At 39.9% G+C, this 18,755-nt stretch overlaps 1 protein-coding gene across 5 annotated transcripts in view; it reads left to right on the forward strand.

The window, feature by feature from the left end:
* EXTL3 (exostosin like glycosyltransferase 3) overlaps positions 1 to 12,491 on the forward strand; it is a 137,598-nt gene extending 125,107 nt beyond the window's left edge. For all 5 annotated transcript variants that reach the window (XM_087960224.1, XM_026671509.2, XM_087960235.1 and 2 more), the window contains 4 exons: positions 2,351 to 2,478; positions 3,930 to 4,074; positions 6,388 to 6,516; positions 6,606 to 12,491. In XM_087960224.1, coding sequence (XP_087816350.1) covers positions 2,351 to 2,478; positions 3,930 to 4,074; positions 6,388 to 6,516; positions 6,606 to 6,815 — 612 coding nt within the window. In that variant the 3' untranslated portion in view covers positions 6,816 to 12,491. The remainder of the gene's footprint in view (positions 1 to 2,350; positions 2,479 to 3,929; positions 4,075 to 6,387; positions 6,517 to 6,605) is intronic.
* The last annotated feature ends 6,264 nt before the right edge of the window (positions 12,492 to 18,755 follow it).

Here is an 18,755-nt window from a genome sequence, read left to right on the forward strand (position 1 = left end):
CTGAGCACAACCAAGCCCCCACTTGAACAGAACACACCCCCAGCCAATCAGAACACAGCCAACCCCCCAACCAATCAGAACACAGCCAAACCCCCAACCAATGAGAACACACCCCCACCCAATCAGAACACAGCCAAGCCCCCACCCAACCAAGTCACACCCCCACTAGCAGTTAAAAGGAAGAAGCAGCTGCAAGCTCACATTACTCCGAGAAGCACAAAGCCGAAGACACAAGCCTGAAGATGATGAATGAGACATATATATATATGTGTATTATGTCTCACCTGTACAAACGAGGTGAGAAGTCCAAATTTCCAACTAAATACAAACAAGCAAGCAAGTCCAGTAATTATGGAGTTAACTCCTTTGAGCCGATAAAGTTCTTGGCAGTCTCACACACACTGTCTGCCAAGTCCGACCAGATAAGAGGAATACAAATCATACAAGCTGTCACCACACACAGGATACTCCGAAGCTTCTCTCCATAAGTAACACGTTGTCCCGAACAAGTTCCCAGAGCGAACACACCCACTTTTATTCCCTGTGGGGCGTGTCAGTCCCTCATCTCAGTCTCTGATTCGTCCCTTCTTTCTGCGTTGCAGCTCGCACTTTTGCCTACGCCGCTGCCTCGCATCAAGCCAGCATTCCTCTGCTGGATTCTCAGTCAGAGACTCTGATACGCCCTCCTCCTTTTCCTGATTAGCCTCAGGTCTTCCCTCCCGGTTATCTGCCGACACCTGAGGCACAATCAGGGAGGAAGGCATTGCCGAAGAGGAAGGTCCTGGGGAGGAAGGCATTTCCAAAACCTCCTCTTCCCCACTGTCTGAGACTTCGTCCTCTAATAAAGCAGGCTCAAACCTCAGAGCCACAACATACATACATACATACATACATACATACATACATACATACATACATATATATATGTTTTCTTAAGTTTTTGCGGGTACTTACATGTATGGTATTCAGCTTTGTTCGGGTATTTTCCCACGTCATTATCGTTGTGCTTTTAAAGTTGTAGCAATGTTTCGGCAGAATCTCATCTGCCATCATCAGGCTTCTGTATAGTGTTCGTCTGTGAGTCAGACTTTCACAGCCATTTCAGTTTTAAATTTGGGGCTAGCCTACTGCTGTGCCAGAATGTTTTTTTCTTCATCCTGATTGGTTGGGAGTCTTGGTCTGTGTTTATTGGTCTTGGAATTTGCTGTGTTCTGCTTGATTGGTGTTTCTAATATCTTCTGTCTGTTTTGTGGCTTTTTTTGTCTTGATTGGCCGGCAACATTGTGTTCCTGTATTGGAGGCTTTTAGTGCAGCTTGGCCCCGAGTAAATGGTCGGCTATCATTTATTAGGAAGCTAGGTTTCATCTGGGTGCCTGGTTAGGGTGTGTTTGAGCTGGAGGTATCAGGGGGGATCTGTTTGTGCCCAGGTGTTTGCCTGGCTTGTGGTATGGATATTTTTTTGTTTGTGAATGCAGGCTTCCAAATAATTGACAGTCTGGTGGAATCATCTCTTCTATTCATTCTTTCAGGTCTTTTTTCAATCTCTATGGCTTCTCTGATAATTCTGTGGCTGGGGTTTTCTATAGTGGCTAGGGTTTTGGTGCCATTGAAGTCAATGCTATGACCTGACTCACAAACGAACACAATACAGAAGCCTGATGATGGCACATGAGATTCTGCCGAAACGTTGCTACAACTTCAAAAGCACAACTATAATGACGTGGGAAAATACCCGAACAAAGCTGAATACTATATGTGTGTGTGTGTGTGTTGTGTGTGTGTGTTTAACCTGTCACAATAATCAGTAGACATCATGGGGGAAAGGCAGCATCCAAATGGGAATCTTTTCTCATGGTCTGTCACAGAAAGTCCAAAAAGAGCACTCAGATAGATTACTGAGTGTTCTTAAGCACTAAAGTTTAGGGAGGGGACAGGGACAGCAGGCAGGAGAAGACTGCGCTAAGTTAAGGACAAAACTGAAGTCAAGAACCTTCATAACTTCCCACCATTTTTCCAAAACTCTACCTTCTCCCCCAAGAGAAATGTCGTTTACTATTCTTCTATTATGCCTACATACCGTGTTTCCTCAATAATAAGGCCCACCCCAAAAATAAGCCCTAGCCTGATATTTTTTGGGTGGGCCTAATATAAGCCCTACCCCAAAAATAAGCCTGGGGGATGGGCATGGCCAGCACATGAGGCAGCGAGCTCTGATATATCTGATTTGTACTTTCAGTCATATATCTGCTTAAACGAATTCTGGTGTGATTATATCCATTATTGCGATTATTAGATGCTACATCCTAAAGAAAAAACAAAAACTAAGTCTAAAAATGTATATATATTTTAGGTTGTACGGACTGAGAAGAATAGTTTGAATAATCGGTTTCTGCCCTGGGATGAGATTGAAACAGAAGCCATTTTGTCCATTGATGATGATGCCCACCTTCGCCATGATGAGATCATGTTTGGATTTCGGTGAGTAAAATCTGACTTTTAATCATCAGCCATTAGTATCAGGTCTGAACTAATTGTCCGTTTCCATCAAGGTTTGCAGAGATGGAGGATTACAATTCCTGTTATCCTTATTTGTTTTGGCCATTTCTGTGCTGACTGGGAATGATAGAATTTTGAAGCCAAAGTATAACTTTCTTTCATGTTTGCCATTATAACATTGTTTTTCATGCACCGAGCCATGGTGGCGCAGTGGTTAGAGTGCAGTACTACAGGCTCCTTCTGCTAACTACTGGCTGCCTGCAATTTGGCAGTTCAAATCTCACCAGGCTCAAGGTTGACTCAACCTTACATCCTTCTGAGGTGGGTAAAATGAGGACCCAGATTTTGGGGGGGCAATATGGGCAATATGCTGACTCTGTAATCTGCTTAGAGAGGGCTGTAAAGCACTGTGAAGCAGTATATAAGTCTAAGTGCTATTGCTATTGCTATTGTTTCCTCTTCACAATAATGAGGGGTGTGCACGTGTTCTATTTATAATATTTTTAAAGCAGAAGAATGAAAACAATTACGTTACAGCCTTGACTATCTTCTCTTCCCTCCCTTCCCTCCTAAGAAGTGAAAATAATCTTTCCCAACCTGATAGGATATTTTCTGAAAGAGCAGCTATGTGGTTGCATTTCTCTCTGTTCTTAATTTCCACCATATGGAGACACTCATTTTTAGCATACTTCATTTTTAATAACAAATTGCTATTTATACCACTATTAAAAGAGCCTGTTGTTTGCTGGCATGACATAAACAGCCATGGGAATATCATAGACAGGGACATAAGCCAATATTGGAAGGTAGAGTAGCAAGAAGAAGGCAGGATTTTCGGATAAAATTTCCTGTGCAAGAAAAGCAGCTCTTTTCAAATTGTTAAAAGCAACTAAATTGATTCCAAAGCTTTGACAACTGCTTCAGAAAGATACAGAAATTTCTTTGAAAATGATGTGGCTGCTTTAACGACTTGAAAAGAGGTACTTTATATTCGTTTCTGCCATTGTAAAGCTCCTTTTTCAAAGACTTTATGCTGTCCTCGTGTCGGAATGTCTGAGTATAGCCTTAATAGGAGATGGTCTCAGATTTCATTGCCAAAATAATTAGAATTTTGATTGTTATCTGTGCTGAAGATCAAGCAATGAAAAAGAGAGTCAAAGTGTTATATCACTTCATCAGTTTCTCTCACAAAAAAGGTTGAGAGCATTATTGTACTAATATTTAATGCATCAGAAGTGGAGGCCCATTCATCCCAATTCTAGAAAGTGGGAGTAGAGGAACCCTTTAAACTAAAGTTTAAAATCTAAATGTGTAATGTAGACAACTCAATAATAGCAATCATTGTGATCTGGGGGATTTCTCTCTGTTTCTTGTATCTCGAGCATGTTCCACCTCTTCTCTGCCTGCTTACGTTATTTTGTTTGTATTTGTAGGGTCTGGAGAGAAGCTCGCGACCGCATTGTAGGATTCCCTGGGAGGTACCATGCATGGGACATCCCTCACCAGTCCTGGCTCTACAATTCCAATTACTCATGTGAACTGTCCATGGTGCTGACGGGTGCTGCTTTTTTTCACAAAGTAAGGGGCAAATCCTTAGAGAGAACTGTATTTCTTATGATGACTTAGGCCAAATACTTGTTCTAATGAGGAAAACTGCAAGATTACTAATTGTGGAGAATTTAAGTTTTTCCTCAGTTTTCTAAAGCAAGTGTAGCATGGAAATTGAAATTCTCCTGGTCACAGATTGATATCACTATCATACAGATTGATATCACTATCAATCTGTGGCCAGGAGCACTTCTATGTGTTCTGTGAGCAGTTCTATGTGCTATGTGTTGCTGTGCAAGTATGTTTGGCTTTGTTGTACTATGTGTTGGAAGTAAAGGAGAACAGCTACTAATAATCCCTGTGTTGCTGTTCCCTATCAAGGCCCTGGTTTATTGTATGGTCAAAATCCTGGGTTTGGACTGAATAGGGTTGTTTGCTCATTGGGATTACTGAATTCGAGTCACAAATTGCCTATTGAATCTCTGAAGCAACTTCTCTTGGGAGCATTACATTCTTTTTCTTCTTAATCTTTCCCTCCCTCTCAGTTTGTAATTTTTATTTATCACCTTTAAAGCCCTACAGGGCCTGGGATGTGAATATTTGCATAATCGTCTGTCCCTAAGAATAGAGGAGATAGAGAGACCAAACTCCAGGTCCTCTTTCTGAAATCTTGCTAACTAGTGGGACCTTAGAAGTGGGACTTTCGTGTGGCTGCCCCTACCTTGTGCAACACCCTGTTGGGTGGAAGGCATGGAAGGAGGACAGCTGTGCCTGCTCTGGGGCATTCCAAGGGGGATGATTACAGCACAGAGTTTTTATTTATTGTTTTATGATTGTTTTATTGATTGATTGTAAACCAGACAGAGTTGCTTAAGGTGGGTGGACATACAAATGTTTTAAATTAATCAATAAATAAAGTACAGCCCTTCCTTTTCTGCTGTTCACGTGTTCCAGAGCTGAGAAATATAAATAAAAGTCAACCCTATACAATTTCACAAAGTTTCCGTTTTAGCCTTGGTGTTCTCATCCTCCAAAAGTAGAATTACAGTTATCTTACATCAGGGTAATAGGTTATTAGGTGTGCCTATGAGGGATACGTGCTTCTTCTACCCAGTTACAATTGGCTGATGATGGAAAATCAAACAGGAGTCTCTCCTTTATTTCTGGATTGCTTTTTCCAACCTGTCTCTTGATGGAGTGGCATATAGTTTGAAATAATTAAGCATGCCCAGGCATAAGCAGCTTTCACAAGTCCCATGAGACTCAAAAATGATGTAGTCGCTTTAATAATATTCAGCTAAGTGGTTTATATCTATTATTCTGTGTTCTGAATCACCTCTTTTCAATGGATTTGACAGAGAGAAAGAGAGTGAGATTTTCACAGACCATGACCACATAGAAAATATCAAGTATGGACTTGAAAAAACTCAAACTTTCCTTTTCCTTGATGTTTAGTTGGAGACCCTGTAGCTTACTTTTCTGAAGAGTAGAGTTCAGTTCCCAAATTTGCAGGAACTGAGTTAAGGCATTGCCCCACCCCCCACCCACCTTTAAAAAAAAAAACAAAATTAGGACTCTGATAAAAGATTTTGTATTTTATCTAGACAATGGTGGATTGTTTAGAATGGTATCAACTTTCTTTGTCAAAAATCATTAATTTGAACTGTATTCTCTAATAGCCTACAGTGCAGGTGGGACTAGAATTAATTCTGTTTTTCCCGTCTTTGCTTGGAAATAACTTAAAGGAGGGATAAGGAAGCAGTTGCCTTTCTGGTTATTTTGAACTGCATTGTTCATGATCCCTTGATATTAACCATGTTGCCTGGAGCTCGTAAGCATGGAACTGCAGAACATCTCTGGAGGACACAAGTTGCCGATTCCTGCCTTATATTCAGACTCATTCTAGTTCTGTTGTTCTGGTGAGAAGATGTAGCTAGAGATAAAAAGTTCATATTTCCACTTGTGGTGATGTCACTTTGACTCTTAGAGAGCACATATGTTAGCTGTCGTGAAAATTTTTATTATACGAGTGTATCTTGGTTAAAGGGTAAAGTTAGTATGCTTATCTAACATCATCTGCAGTGCTGGGATTCATTTATTTTTACTACCAGTTCTGTGGGCGTAGCAGAGGAAGGATGCTGTAAAATCTCCAGTCAGAGATGGTATTTGCCGATTCTTCGAACTACTCAAAATTTCCGCTACTGGTTCTCCAGAACTGGTCAGAACCTGCTGAATACCATCTCTGGTCATCTGATAAAAGATTTTGCTTCTGCTTCTTCAGTAACATTTTTGTACTTTTGGCCCTTTTTAAAATTGTGTGCTCATTTTATCTTCTTCTTGTAGTACTACGCCTACTTGTATTCTTATGTGATGCCACAGGCCATCCGTGATATGGTAGATGAATATATAAACTGTGAGGATATTGCCATGAACTTCCTGGTTTCTCATATTACTAGGAAACCACCAATCAAGGTCAGTGCTTGCCGAAATACTGAGAAAGGCAATTTTTCCCAGGAACACAAGTATAATTATGATCATGTTTCCTTCTCTCTTGTGCCCAGGTGACTTCCCGGTGGACTTTCCGTTGCCCTGGCTGTCCTCAGGCACTCTCTCATGACGACTCCCATTTTCACGAGCGGCACAAATGCATCAACTTCTTCGTCAAAGTCTATGGCTACATGCCCTTGCTGTATACGCAGTTCCGTGTTGACTCAGTCCTCTTCAAGACCCGGTTACCACATGACAAGACTAAATGTTTCAAATTCATCTAAACATAAGACACAGCTGTGGATGTCTGGAACTGGCCTATGGACAAGGCAGAAAGGTCAATGAATTGGGAGACAGTTGCCCCTTTCTGTTTATACTGGGATGCAAGCCCTGCCAGAACTGTGTGGCACAGGACTCCGTTGAACGAGACAGCTTTGACTCATTTATTCAGAAAAAAATAAAAGACTTTCTTTAGATCCCCAGTAAGTTGTTTCACCAAGGGTATAACTGGGGTTTTAAAAATATTAATTATTATTTAAAATGAAAGTGTTTTAGATATGCTTTTAAAGACCTTTTGGGAGGAGGGAGGAAGGAGGGGTATTGTTTGATTTCTTTTTTTTCTTCCCAGCACTAATGATGCTTGGAGGGAAGGAGAGACCTAAGAAATTCCTGTATTCCTCAGTGAGCAAGTTATGCAGTTGGGAAAGTTGGATTTGGTCACCAGAGGCTCATAACTGCTTGCTCTTTGGTCTAATGTGCTTCAAATCTGCTCAGGATTTCACAGAGGAAATTACACATTCCCTCCACACGGAATCCCAGATCTCATCCGTTTCCCTTAGTAGTTCCAAGGAGCTAATTGCTATGTTCAAGCTTTTTCCTTCTTTTCTCTCTCACTGACCTCATTGTAAAGCAAGGTCCTCCCAGAACGCTGCCTGTCCTGTTTGCCTGCTGATGGATTATCTCACAACACCACGGTAGCTTCCTGTCTGTGCTCCCTGTGCTCCCAATGGTTCACCGCTGCTGCTGTTGCCTCAGGGGAAAGAGAGCTGAAACCTCCTTCCTACTTTTCCTTCCCAGATCCTAGATGCTGCTTTTTCTGCCATTAACAAAGCTCTGCCTTGGAAGCTTTGGTTGAACTCAGAGGTCTTGATTGACAGATTATTTATTGATTCTGTTTTCATGCCAAGTTTCCTTATGGTTAACTGGACCATGGTTTTATTCAATTGACCCAATTTTCTGGGTTTGCATGACATACTGAAACGCAGACTAACTGCTCAGGCTGAGTTTGGGCAGCATGGGAAGCTAACCTGGTGGATTGCTAAATTTGTATTTCAATGAGTCATGTGAATACAGCTATAAAATATGGGCAGCTATGTTACTTATGAGCATAGTGTCAACAGAACAGCATGTTTAAAGAAGCAGATGTGTCTGCAGGGAGGCTGATCGGGAGTGTAGAAAAGAATGAGATCTTTGTTAAACCATTTGGATGAGGACTTGTAGCGAATCTGCCATAATTCTACATCTCTTGCATGTGCAGATATTTTCTGTCCCCTGCCTTCCTTCTATATGGTTGATGGCCTGCTGCGTTCAAGACAAAAAGCTGGTTCTGGCTTGCTAATGGAATCTGTATCGATTCTGATCTCCAGGATCAATTCTGCAGACACAGGCATGAACTCAATAGGTTTCTCTGGCCTAGTTTCGTAGCCCTTTTCCTCTTGGTATCCCTTTTTCACTTTTAACTACATTCATAGCTGTTGTTAAAACATTCTGGAAATCTCTTATTGGCAATGCGTGTGTAGGTATGTGAGTGAGCCTCAACTTATGTATAAGCTCCATTTTTTTCTAAATTTGTTTTTTGTGCCTAGTCCTTTCATACCCAAAATTGCTAATTTTCAAAGAGGTCCATTCCAGTATGACTCTTTCCTAAAGTAGGCCACCAGTAAACAGTTTTGGAGCAACTGAAAAATGAGTGTAATAACTGCTGTCATTTCTAAACCCCTAACCTTAATTGAGTCTCCACTTCAGCTTTTTATTTTTATTTGTGGAAAGATAATAATAAATTACCCATATTCCTATAGCATCTATAAAAAGTTGGCACTCCTGTAACAAATGTTTCTGAGGGAATATAATTTCTATGTGCCTCTCCCCCATGGACCATTTGGTAATGCCAAAACTTCCGTAGAGTTGCATTGCTTATTTGTAGCTTAGCTGTATTGAATGTTACCCATATTTGGGCAGCATTAACTACCCATTTCCTTATTTCCCCTTTTAACATTTACTCTAAATTACAAATGCTCACAGTTATCAGTCCTATCATAGTCTTAAGGAATGGCCAATCCTACATAAATATATAGTCTCATTTGCATGAGAACAACACAGATCTGTCCTTGATAAAGTAGCAGAACACCGTGCCTGTATAGGTCTTCCCAGCCACCTGTGGACACACTGTGGACAGCCTAGAACTCCTTTAGATGTCAAGATCCTCTTCGAACATGATGGACAAACATCGGGCAGAACAGCTCTTCATGGTGCTGATCATTTCTCACTGAAGTGGGTCCTTGTCCCACATTTATGCTGCAGTTATATAGTGATGCTGCAGAACTCCTAGGTGGCTGAATGTCCTCCAAAGAAAAGGCAAAAGGAAGGGCAAGTTGGAAGTATGTCATCAATCACGTTTGGTTTAAGTTGAGTTTAACCGGCCTGTAGTGACCTCTCTTTTGCACATTTAGGTTTGCATGCTCATACAGACTTTTCAGGGCATTGTTCATTATATTCAATTTAAACGAAGCCTTTTGGAGATGAAGGTGGAAGGTATTTTGTCTTATTCTGACTCTTGCTACTTGCAAGAGAAAATTACTTCCTGGCAAATATGTGACTCACCCCTTTTTCCAGGCTGAGCAATGCATTTGCTTATCCAGTTCTTTCAGGCATCAATTTTGAGTTGAGCTTGTATTTTTTTCTTAAGCTTGGAGTGTTTACGCTGCAACAGGAGTCCTTCCATCTTTGTGTTGTAGCTTGCAATTAATCCAAGTTGTTCCCCTCAATAGGTAGGGCTGCTCTGATTGTCCATAGTAAGCTGTGATGCTTCCAGACCTCTATATGTATGAGGAAACCCGGATTACAATGCTAATATGCTTCAAAGACATAACAAGTGGCCTTCGTTCATTTATAAAGTTTATAACACACTTACCCTCTCTTGGATTTTAAGTATCTACTGGTGATCACTTTAAATATAATCCCAAATATGAATTTGGAAAGGCATAGAATGTGAAGAAGCTTAGATTGAATCTTACTCTACTGGATTCTCTATTTCATGCTTGATCTGCTGGGGGGAATGAAAATTGTTGCTTTCAATCTATCATTCTTCCAGTGAAATGAGAAGAAAATAAGCAATCATATGAATTGTCCTTTTATCAGGCCTTCAAATTAATCAGCAGATCTCACCATACCTTGAGCACGCATGATAAAAATTTCCAATTGACACTCTGTTGTATGCTTTTCTGTCAAAATGGTGGATCTCCTTTCCTTTGAGAAGATGAGCCAACAGGAAGGTAAAATAGAGGGGAAACTTCCTGTTTTGTGGCATTCTGGAATGCCAACCACTGTAAATGGTCCTTCCTTTCTCCCTACTCTGCTACAGGGGATTTTTTTAAAAGCTCAGCATCACATTTTAAATAATGGGTTAAGAAAAAAAACCTGAGTCTAAAGCCTTGGGGCTCTAAAACCTTGAGCACAATACTCCTATGCTGAATTTTGTAAAAGAATAAAATAAACACTGAGTTTACCTTGAATGTGTCTAATTGTCAGCCATTCAAAATGAAAGAAAATGGATGATGGCAACATGTGAGCCATGCAGATTGAAAAGCAATGGCCTTTAAGTGTCCCATTGTCAACAGCTGACCTTTCTGGCACAGAACTGAATTCATGGTGCTGAATTGAAAATTAATTAAAAACATCCCTGAGCCATTGAACGTCTTAATTATATTTGCTTTGGTTTGTGCAACTCTTTTATTATTACTATTACAGTGGTTATGTTGGCTGTGGTGTTAGTGATAATGCTATTTGTGGAAATGCACAGATGTGAAAAATAAAATGTTAATTTTATATTTTAGGAAGAAGGATGAGAACTTGTATTGGGTTTGGACTATTAAGGATTTGATCCTTAACTCACAGTTATACTTATGCTGGCAGTCATAAATCAACATGTAAAAAGCCTTTTTGACTTTCAAGTGGGAGGAGGGGCAAACAGGGTTCAACATCTCATTTGATCTTCACTTGCTTCCTACAAGTTCCCACTGTTCACAAAAGTGGCAGCAGTATTCCTAAGAGGATAGGGCCTTCTGTTTTACCCATAACTCAGCTGTTGGTTATTGTCAGGAACAGAGCTAGTAGAATTTGTAAAAAAATAAAATAATAATAATAATACTGTGCAGATAATAAAAGTTTAGCGCTTTTGGAAAAACATCTATATTGAATAGATCAGATGCATATGAAACCGTAAAGGCACATGTTCTATAAAAAGAATTCAGAAAAAAATGTTTTGATTCAGGTTTTAAAGAAATACCCAAAGGAGAAACTAAAAAGATAGGCTTTTGCCAATGGCTTTAATGATTTAGATACAACACGATTACTGTATTCCATCTGGAGCAGCCATCTTCAGACCTAGAGCTTACTGCAAGCTGTAATTTTATCCTGGGAACTGTAATGAAGCTGAGGGGACAGAGGAACAAATAGTCCCTTAGGAGAGATCATTTCAGGCTTTCTGCCTTGGTATCAAGAGGCTCTCCATCTGATGGCTATGTCTAAAGAGAGTGCAAAGCTTTAACCCTGGCTAGGAAAAAGCAGTGCACACTCAAGATAAAAATAAATCTATCACGACTACCAATTTGTGATTAAAAAAAAAATATTTCAGCATTAACACGAAGCTGAACTGTGGAAGATGGTTGGGTCCTGAAAAACTAATTTTAGAAGCCTTCATATTAAACTTTATAGCTTTCTTTACTACATATTATCCTTGGTTTTGGACAAAACTTGTATCCTAAAATAGCTCACATCAGTATTTTTTTAAAAAAACCCATACATCTTGCCCTCTGGCTTAGAATCTAAAAAGGTAATACAGACAAGGGAGTAGAACTGGAAGGAAATGAGAAAGTTCCTCCAGGCTAGAAACAGGTGTTAAAAGATATACAAGAGTATTCATGTTGTTCTGCTAGCTTGAGCTTCCCTTCCAGCTCACTTGAATAGTGACAGTTTCAGATACGAACAATGCCCCTTCCTTCCTTCCTTCTTTGTTATGGCTGAAGCTTGTGTTATAACAGGGCTCTCCAACTTCTTTGAATCTGGAGCCCACTTGGAATGTTAAAAGCATCTTCTTCTCTTTTAAACTGGCTGGTGTGAAAGGAGGATGTGTCCATTCACAAAAACAATTGCAATAGGTCAAACTAGTCACAAAGCATTAATGAACAATAATGTTCACAATCATTTTTTTCTCCTGCTGGGAAAGTTAATTAACTTCTAAACAAAGCACTGGATTGCTGTCACTTGCCCACTCTATTTTTTTTAAATAAAACATTTGGATTCTGTCTGTACGCTGGCTAGATGCATTCCTAGATTTTTTAAAATATAGTCTTGAATTATCTTGGACTTTGGTGATTCCAGCTTCTACTTTTTACAATGCTTATTTATATATAAATATTAACATATTCAGTGAATCTTCTCAGTCCCTCCCTCCTCCAGATGACCAGACCTGTAGGTGGGTAGGTGAAATAATTTAAACATACCTTCATATCTGGAGCAGGGAGATAGCAATTCTAGACTGTAACATGGCTAGTCTGGATTTCCATATAGATAACAGGATCTTGTGACCTTAATCAGAGCTTATTCTGATACTGGAACTAGCTTTTGGTCTGAATCATTGTGTTGACTGCATCTGTTAACTATAAAGGCATTTGCTAATCAAATTTGACTCCTGTTGATTAGTTTTGTAGCAATTATTTTCCACTGGTGCTTTTGGGAATTTCTTAAAAACTTCCTGGCCTACCCTAGTTTTCCAAGTATTAACTAGCTCTGGTTGGTCTTGTTTGGCTTTTTATTTCTTTTTCTTTCTGAATATTTATTTATTTCATTCAGAGAGTTAAGGTAAAATGCAAACTCCCCCCAAAAAAGATTTTTTTAAAACAAATATATTATCCTCCCTCAGTTGAATACTAAATGTATTGCAACAATATTGGTTTCCCACTCCCTTGCAAAGCAGGCCTAAAATCTATAAACTTCTATATCTACTTGCTATCAGTTTGACCTGCCATCCATCTCCTATATAAATACAAAGCTGTTAACAGGTGAACCAACAACAAAGTTAAACTTCAAACCCTCTGTTAACAATCTTTTATTGTATTGAACTTGAAGAAAGACTATAGTGGCTTCTTATCTACCTTAAATCCCCACAGTAATGATCTCTGATCAGTCCAGGATTAAATATTGTTTAATTCTTAATAGAATAATTTTTCCTTAAGATTTTGGTTGAGAATTTTCCTAACAATTGTATCTTATACCCCAGAATCATAAATCTCTGTTGTCAATCCATATTCCCCAAAAAGTCCAGTCCAAATTGTTCACTAGTTATAAGAAGACCATTTCCCAGTCACCATTACCTTTAAGTTGGTGCATTGTAGACATAAACAGTTCCTTTCAAAGTCAGGGGAGTAGCCACAGAAAATATTTCTCACAATAAAGAAGAGTAAAGAAAAAAGGAAAATTTCCATCAATTTTTTTAAAAAAATTAATATGTGTATATGTGTTAGGTTTTTAATGAACTTTTAAAAATGCCTTTGTTTTGTGCTTTTTTCTTTCTTTCTTTCTTTCTTTTTAAATTGGATTTTACTTTTTTTGTACAAAACAAAAATAGATTTTAAAAAATTAAGACCAGAGCTTTTTAAAAGATAAGAAAATGAGAAATCCCTGCAGTGAAAACCCAATGTGAATGTAAATCCAAACAAGTCACTTTCACTACCCAGAAAATCTCCATCACCTTCCATACAGAGAAAACGAAAGTAATTCAGAATAGCAGACTAAAATAGTGAAAAATCTTTTAAAATTCTATGTTAAAAATGGCAAAGGATTGGAGTAAATCATCATTCAGCCAGTCAATTAATTTTTAAAAGAAAGATTGAGATAAAAATTCAAAATGTGCAGGCATGCTTAAAAAAACAAACAGCTGAAAGGAAAGATGGGACATCTGATTTTCCAATGGCTCCTTCTGGGAATTGCGATCCTCAAGATTCCTCTTCCTGGGTTGAGTCCACAGTCATCCATGTGTTGGGAAGTTCCTAACTGTTCCCATTCAGATGTAGGGAGCAGGCTACCAAAGAACCCATATTGACAGCAAATTCAGCTGTTTGTTGGCAAGAGGAACAGATCTCCCTACTGCTCAGCAAGCCAACTTGGGGGAAGTTTTATTTGGCTTTTTCAAAACATACCAGGATGTCTTAATTATTGCTACTTGGTATATTACTCAAATTAACTGTACACTATTAAATCAGTTTTAAGGTCTCTTGCATTCAGAAGCATTGGGTAAATCCAGAAAATGATTTAATTCAGTAACCAGATTAATTGCATTGGTTCATTAATAAAGAATAAATGTAATTCAAGGCTAAGCAGATGAGTTCTTGATTTTCTCTGAGCTTGATTATTTGCAAATTTATATACCGGGTTGTTGTCCTGCAGTAACATCAACAACCTAATCAAGGCTGTAATCAATACAATACATACATGCATACATACATACATACATACATACATTGACAGTCTTGGTTGGGGTGGCCTTGATTAGGTTGTTGATGTTACTGCAGGACAACCACCTGGTAAAAGAACACCAAGATCCCAATAATTGCATTGTCTCAACACAGCCAAATAATGGCATTATGGAAGATCCAGGCGCTCAGGTGTAGTCTTAAGATCCTGTCTCTTAGGGCAGTGATCCCCAACCTTTGACGCCGCGCCCGGTACCGGCATCAGCTGGGCGCCGCGCCCGGTACCGCATCAGCTGGGCGCCGCCATCTTTTGATGAAAGTGCTTCGGTGACCTCACCGGAAGCACGCGTTTTCATCAAAAAATGATAGCGGCGCTACGCTCGTGAGCTTTCCGGTAGAAATGGCTTTCTACCGAAAAGCTCACCGAAGCGCGCCATCTTTTTGATGGCGTGCTTCCGTGAGCTTTCTACCGGAAAAGCTCACCGGAAGCACTTTTTCATCAAAAAGATGGCGGCGCCCAGCAAGCCAGCGGCCCGGTAGGAGTTGTTCCGCGGACCGGTACCGGTCCGCGGACCGGTGGTTGGGGACCCCTGTCTTAGGGGACATGCAGAAAGCAACTGGCCACATTTTGTTCCGTTCAAAGCAGGTTTAATCTTCTCTACCAAGTATGTAGGTGTAGTGTTTTACATTCCCATTCAGAATTAAATGTCATCGTTACTGGCTTGATGTGTACCAGTAAGAGGTATACTCTGTCAAGGAAAACAAAGGAGCCTTAAAAGCCACAAAAACTCAGCCCAACCTACTTCATAGGCCAATTAAGAGAGAACACTGAATGCTGTCTTTAACATCTGCACAAAAGGGTGGGATATAAATCTAATACCAAATAAATTCCTTTTCTCGCTCAGGCACTTAATATTTGCCTAGTTCTGCCACATCATTGCTAAAAGGCCACCCTGGAGGCTTCATGATGTACTTCTACCAGGTTTTCCTACCAGAATGCTTTGAAGTCCACGCTTCTGTCGTATCTTGGTGGTCTCCCAAATCCAGCTTCCAAATCCAGCAAAAATCAACTTCAATGCTGTTGACTGCTGTGACATTTATGTATAAGGATAATAGATTAAATGGCAAGAACAAGATAATGAAGAGGCTTCACAGCTAATGATTCAGAAACAGTCATGCTACGTGAGGGATGCACTCTCTGGCATTTTCAGATGTTCAAAGCACTTTATTGACTGCTAGGCAGGTATTAGAGCATCTAATGATCTCTAGTCAAATCTCTCACTCATTGCAGAGATCTGTTTTGAAGACACACAGCCTTAAAATCCTGTAATGGAAAGCTGCATTCTACTGTATAAATATTTATCAGCAAGGTTTCCCAATTTTGAATTGAATCCTGTATCTTACACTTTAAAATAGGTTTGTTTGTTGTTACTTTTTGAAGCTGGATATCCAACCTGGTGTCTTGCTGTGACAGAAATCTATGTTCTATAATCCAGTGATCCCCAACCTTTTGACGCCATGCGCCCGGTACCGGCATCAGCTGGGCGCCGCGGCCCGGCACGGCATCAGCTGGGCGCCGCCATCTTTTTTGATGAAACGTGCTTCGGTGAGCTTTCTACCCGGAAAAGCTCACGAGCGCTGGCGCCATCTTTTTTGATGAAACGCGCTTCCGTGAGCTTTCTACCGGAAAAGCTCACCGGAAGCACTTTTTCATGAAAAAGATGGCGGCGCCAGCAAGCCGCGGACGGTAGGAGTTGTTCCGCTGACGGTACCGTCCGCGGACCGTGGTTGGGGACCCCTGCTATAATCTATATTATGCCATATGAGTAAGTAATTTTTTTTAAAAAATATATAGTTCTCTCGTTCTCTCTCTCTCCCTTTCTCCCTCTCTCTCTTTTTGGAGATGACAGAGGCTGGGTTTGACTTTCTGTATGCAAAGCCTCCTCTATACTAATTGACATTCTTACAATCTTTTCCACTGATCTCTTGATTTTGCGTCCATTAAAAAATAGAGCAATATGCATGGCTTTCCAGACAGTCTCTTTCCAAATACTGACCTAGACTACTATTTGGTCCTTTGAAGAACATCTTTTCACTATGTTTTGAGACTCATGTTTCTCCTTGGGCACCATCTTTCTGTATGGATGATGATGGTGATGATATAGTCTTCCATGCTCTTCCTGTCTGATGGCCTGTTCTACCGGGTTATAAAATTATTCTCAATATGGTAATAGAAATCAAAAGCATATAGTCTTCCACTGAAAAAAAAAATCAGATCACTCTTCTTACTAACCCATGATGTCATCTTTTTTGAGATAATATTCCTTCTTGCATTGCCTGCTAGCTTCCCTAAGCAGAAAAGTTTTCATGACAGACACATAGATACATATATTTTTCCTAGTGCTTTATTAGAAACAGGACCAGAGCAGCTAATTCCACGTCCAAACATTAGGTGTCTTTTTCAGTAACCCTAGTCCCATCTGTATTCACATAAGGGCTAGGTAGTTTTGTTTTGTACAGAAAGCAATGATTATTTGCCATATAGATGTTGCATATTTTCTGTCCTTTTCTAGCCATTGAGCAAAATCCTGGGATCCCCATACTGCTGCCCATTGAATTCTCCTTTCATCTTTTCTTTATTAACATAACTAAAAGCTAAAACAAGGTCTGCTTTCCCAAGTTGAGAAAACAATTACAGTTTAATGGAACTGGAGGGGAAAAAAGACTTCACCCCAATTTGGGGTTGACATCCACCTGCCAAACTTGAAGGAATTGCCTATTGATGGAACATTAGTTTGTAAAGAGGGAACACAATTGGGGAGGAAAATTGCAAAACCCAGCTAGATACAGTAAGAGGGCAGGCGGGGTGGGCAAGGGGGCTTGTGGTGAAGCCTTTTCATTTTGTGCCTCTGTATATTCATGCTCCACTGTGTTTACTAAGTAATTGTAGACTTGCTGTGGTCCCCAGTGGGAAATACGTTTCTGATTTCAGACATCGACTTTTGTGCATTGCTTCTTAGTAGGGGAGGTCTCTGGCCCCTTGCTGTTCCAATTTGTTTGCATCTGTGTTATTTCAAGTTAACATAAATGTGATGGGCATGTAACCTGCGTCACCAACTGTTGGAAGCAATAATAGCTTTTCTTCTCATGCTTTGTAAAGCTGTTGTCATGTCTCAGCCACAGGCAGTCAAACCTCTCTCTGTGGGCTTTGCAGTACTTTGACATAAAGTGTGCCGAGGCTGTATTATAGCCTGGGGAGGAGGGGGATAATGAAGGGGAAAATCCCTCAAGCCTCTTTCATTTGGGGTCAATAATAAAACTGGTGCCTGTTTTAGTAGTATTCACAGATAAGCCAACATTTGCCCTTTCAAGAACCAAGCAAGGAAAGGAAAAAAAGTTTATTATGCAGGGTCTGTTCAGGAATGGAACAGAAGATTAGCAGGTCTTAAATAGCTATCCTGGGGCCAAATTATGACAATGGGACCTCGACTAGCAGCAACTGCCCTACCCTTTGATCATTTAACTAAGCTTTTCATTGTAGCTGACTAGATATTCATTTTCTGCATGATTGGGCCAGGAATTGAGGAAGCAGTGCAATTCACAACTCCTTCCCCAAATGAATGTTAGAGGATTTCTTTTTTTTTTCTCCAAAAAAAGAAAGAAAAAAAAGCAATAGGAGAAAGTTGTTACATTACGACGACTAGTCTTGTATAATAGTAATATTTCTACCTGACCAGAAAAAGAAAGTATACACATGCTATTGTAAGCAGGGCACTACTTAAGAGTTAAGACTTACAATTACCATGTAAGTTCCAATGTACTTTTAAATAAAAATCATGTTTATGTTCATGATTCATGAGTCAGGAGAGCTTGACATGAGATTATTTTCAGGGCTGTGGTGGCGCAGTGGTTAGAATGCAGTATTGCAGGCTAATTCTGCCGACTGCCAGCAGTTTGATTCTCACCGGCTCAAGGTTGACTCAGCCTTCCATCCTTCTGAGATCGGTAAAATGAGGACCCAGATTGTTGGGGGCAATATGCTTAGAGAGAGAGCTGTTAAACCCCATGAAGCTGTCTCAGTGCTATTGCTTGATCTCTGAGTCTAAAGAAGACAAAAGTGTTTCATAATCTGAACTGGTCAAATAAGCTTCATGAGATTATGGAAGCAATTACACGAGCGACATCAGGTTTGTAGAATATAAGGTAGAATATTTTTTCCACAACTCTAATCACATGAACTCATACAAAGTTCCATCACTCCCAGATCTGATAAGATGATTATCTTCTCTTATTTTAGTTCTTACAAACAGTAGACAAATTAAGAGTATGCTTTCAAATTTGAGGTGAGGTCAGGGGGGAATTGGATATTTGTTCTATCGTTGATGCTACTTCCATACATGCCGCTTCTAAATAACCTTCAGCTAAGAAGTAATTTCTTAGCATTATGTTTATCATGTATTTAAAATGAGCCATCAG

Source organism: Notechis scutatus, chromosome 1 (genome assembly GCF_049901735.1).
Source record: "Notechis scutatus isolate UNSWTSFEM ecotype Mainland chromosome 1, rNotScu1.2, whole genome shotgun sequence".
In the NCBI taxonomy this organism is placed as follows: Eukaryota; Metazoa; Chordata; class Lepidosauria; order Squamata; family Elapidae; genus Notechis; species Notechis scutatus.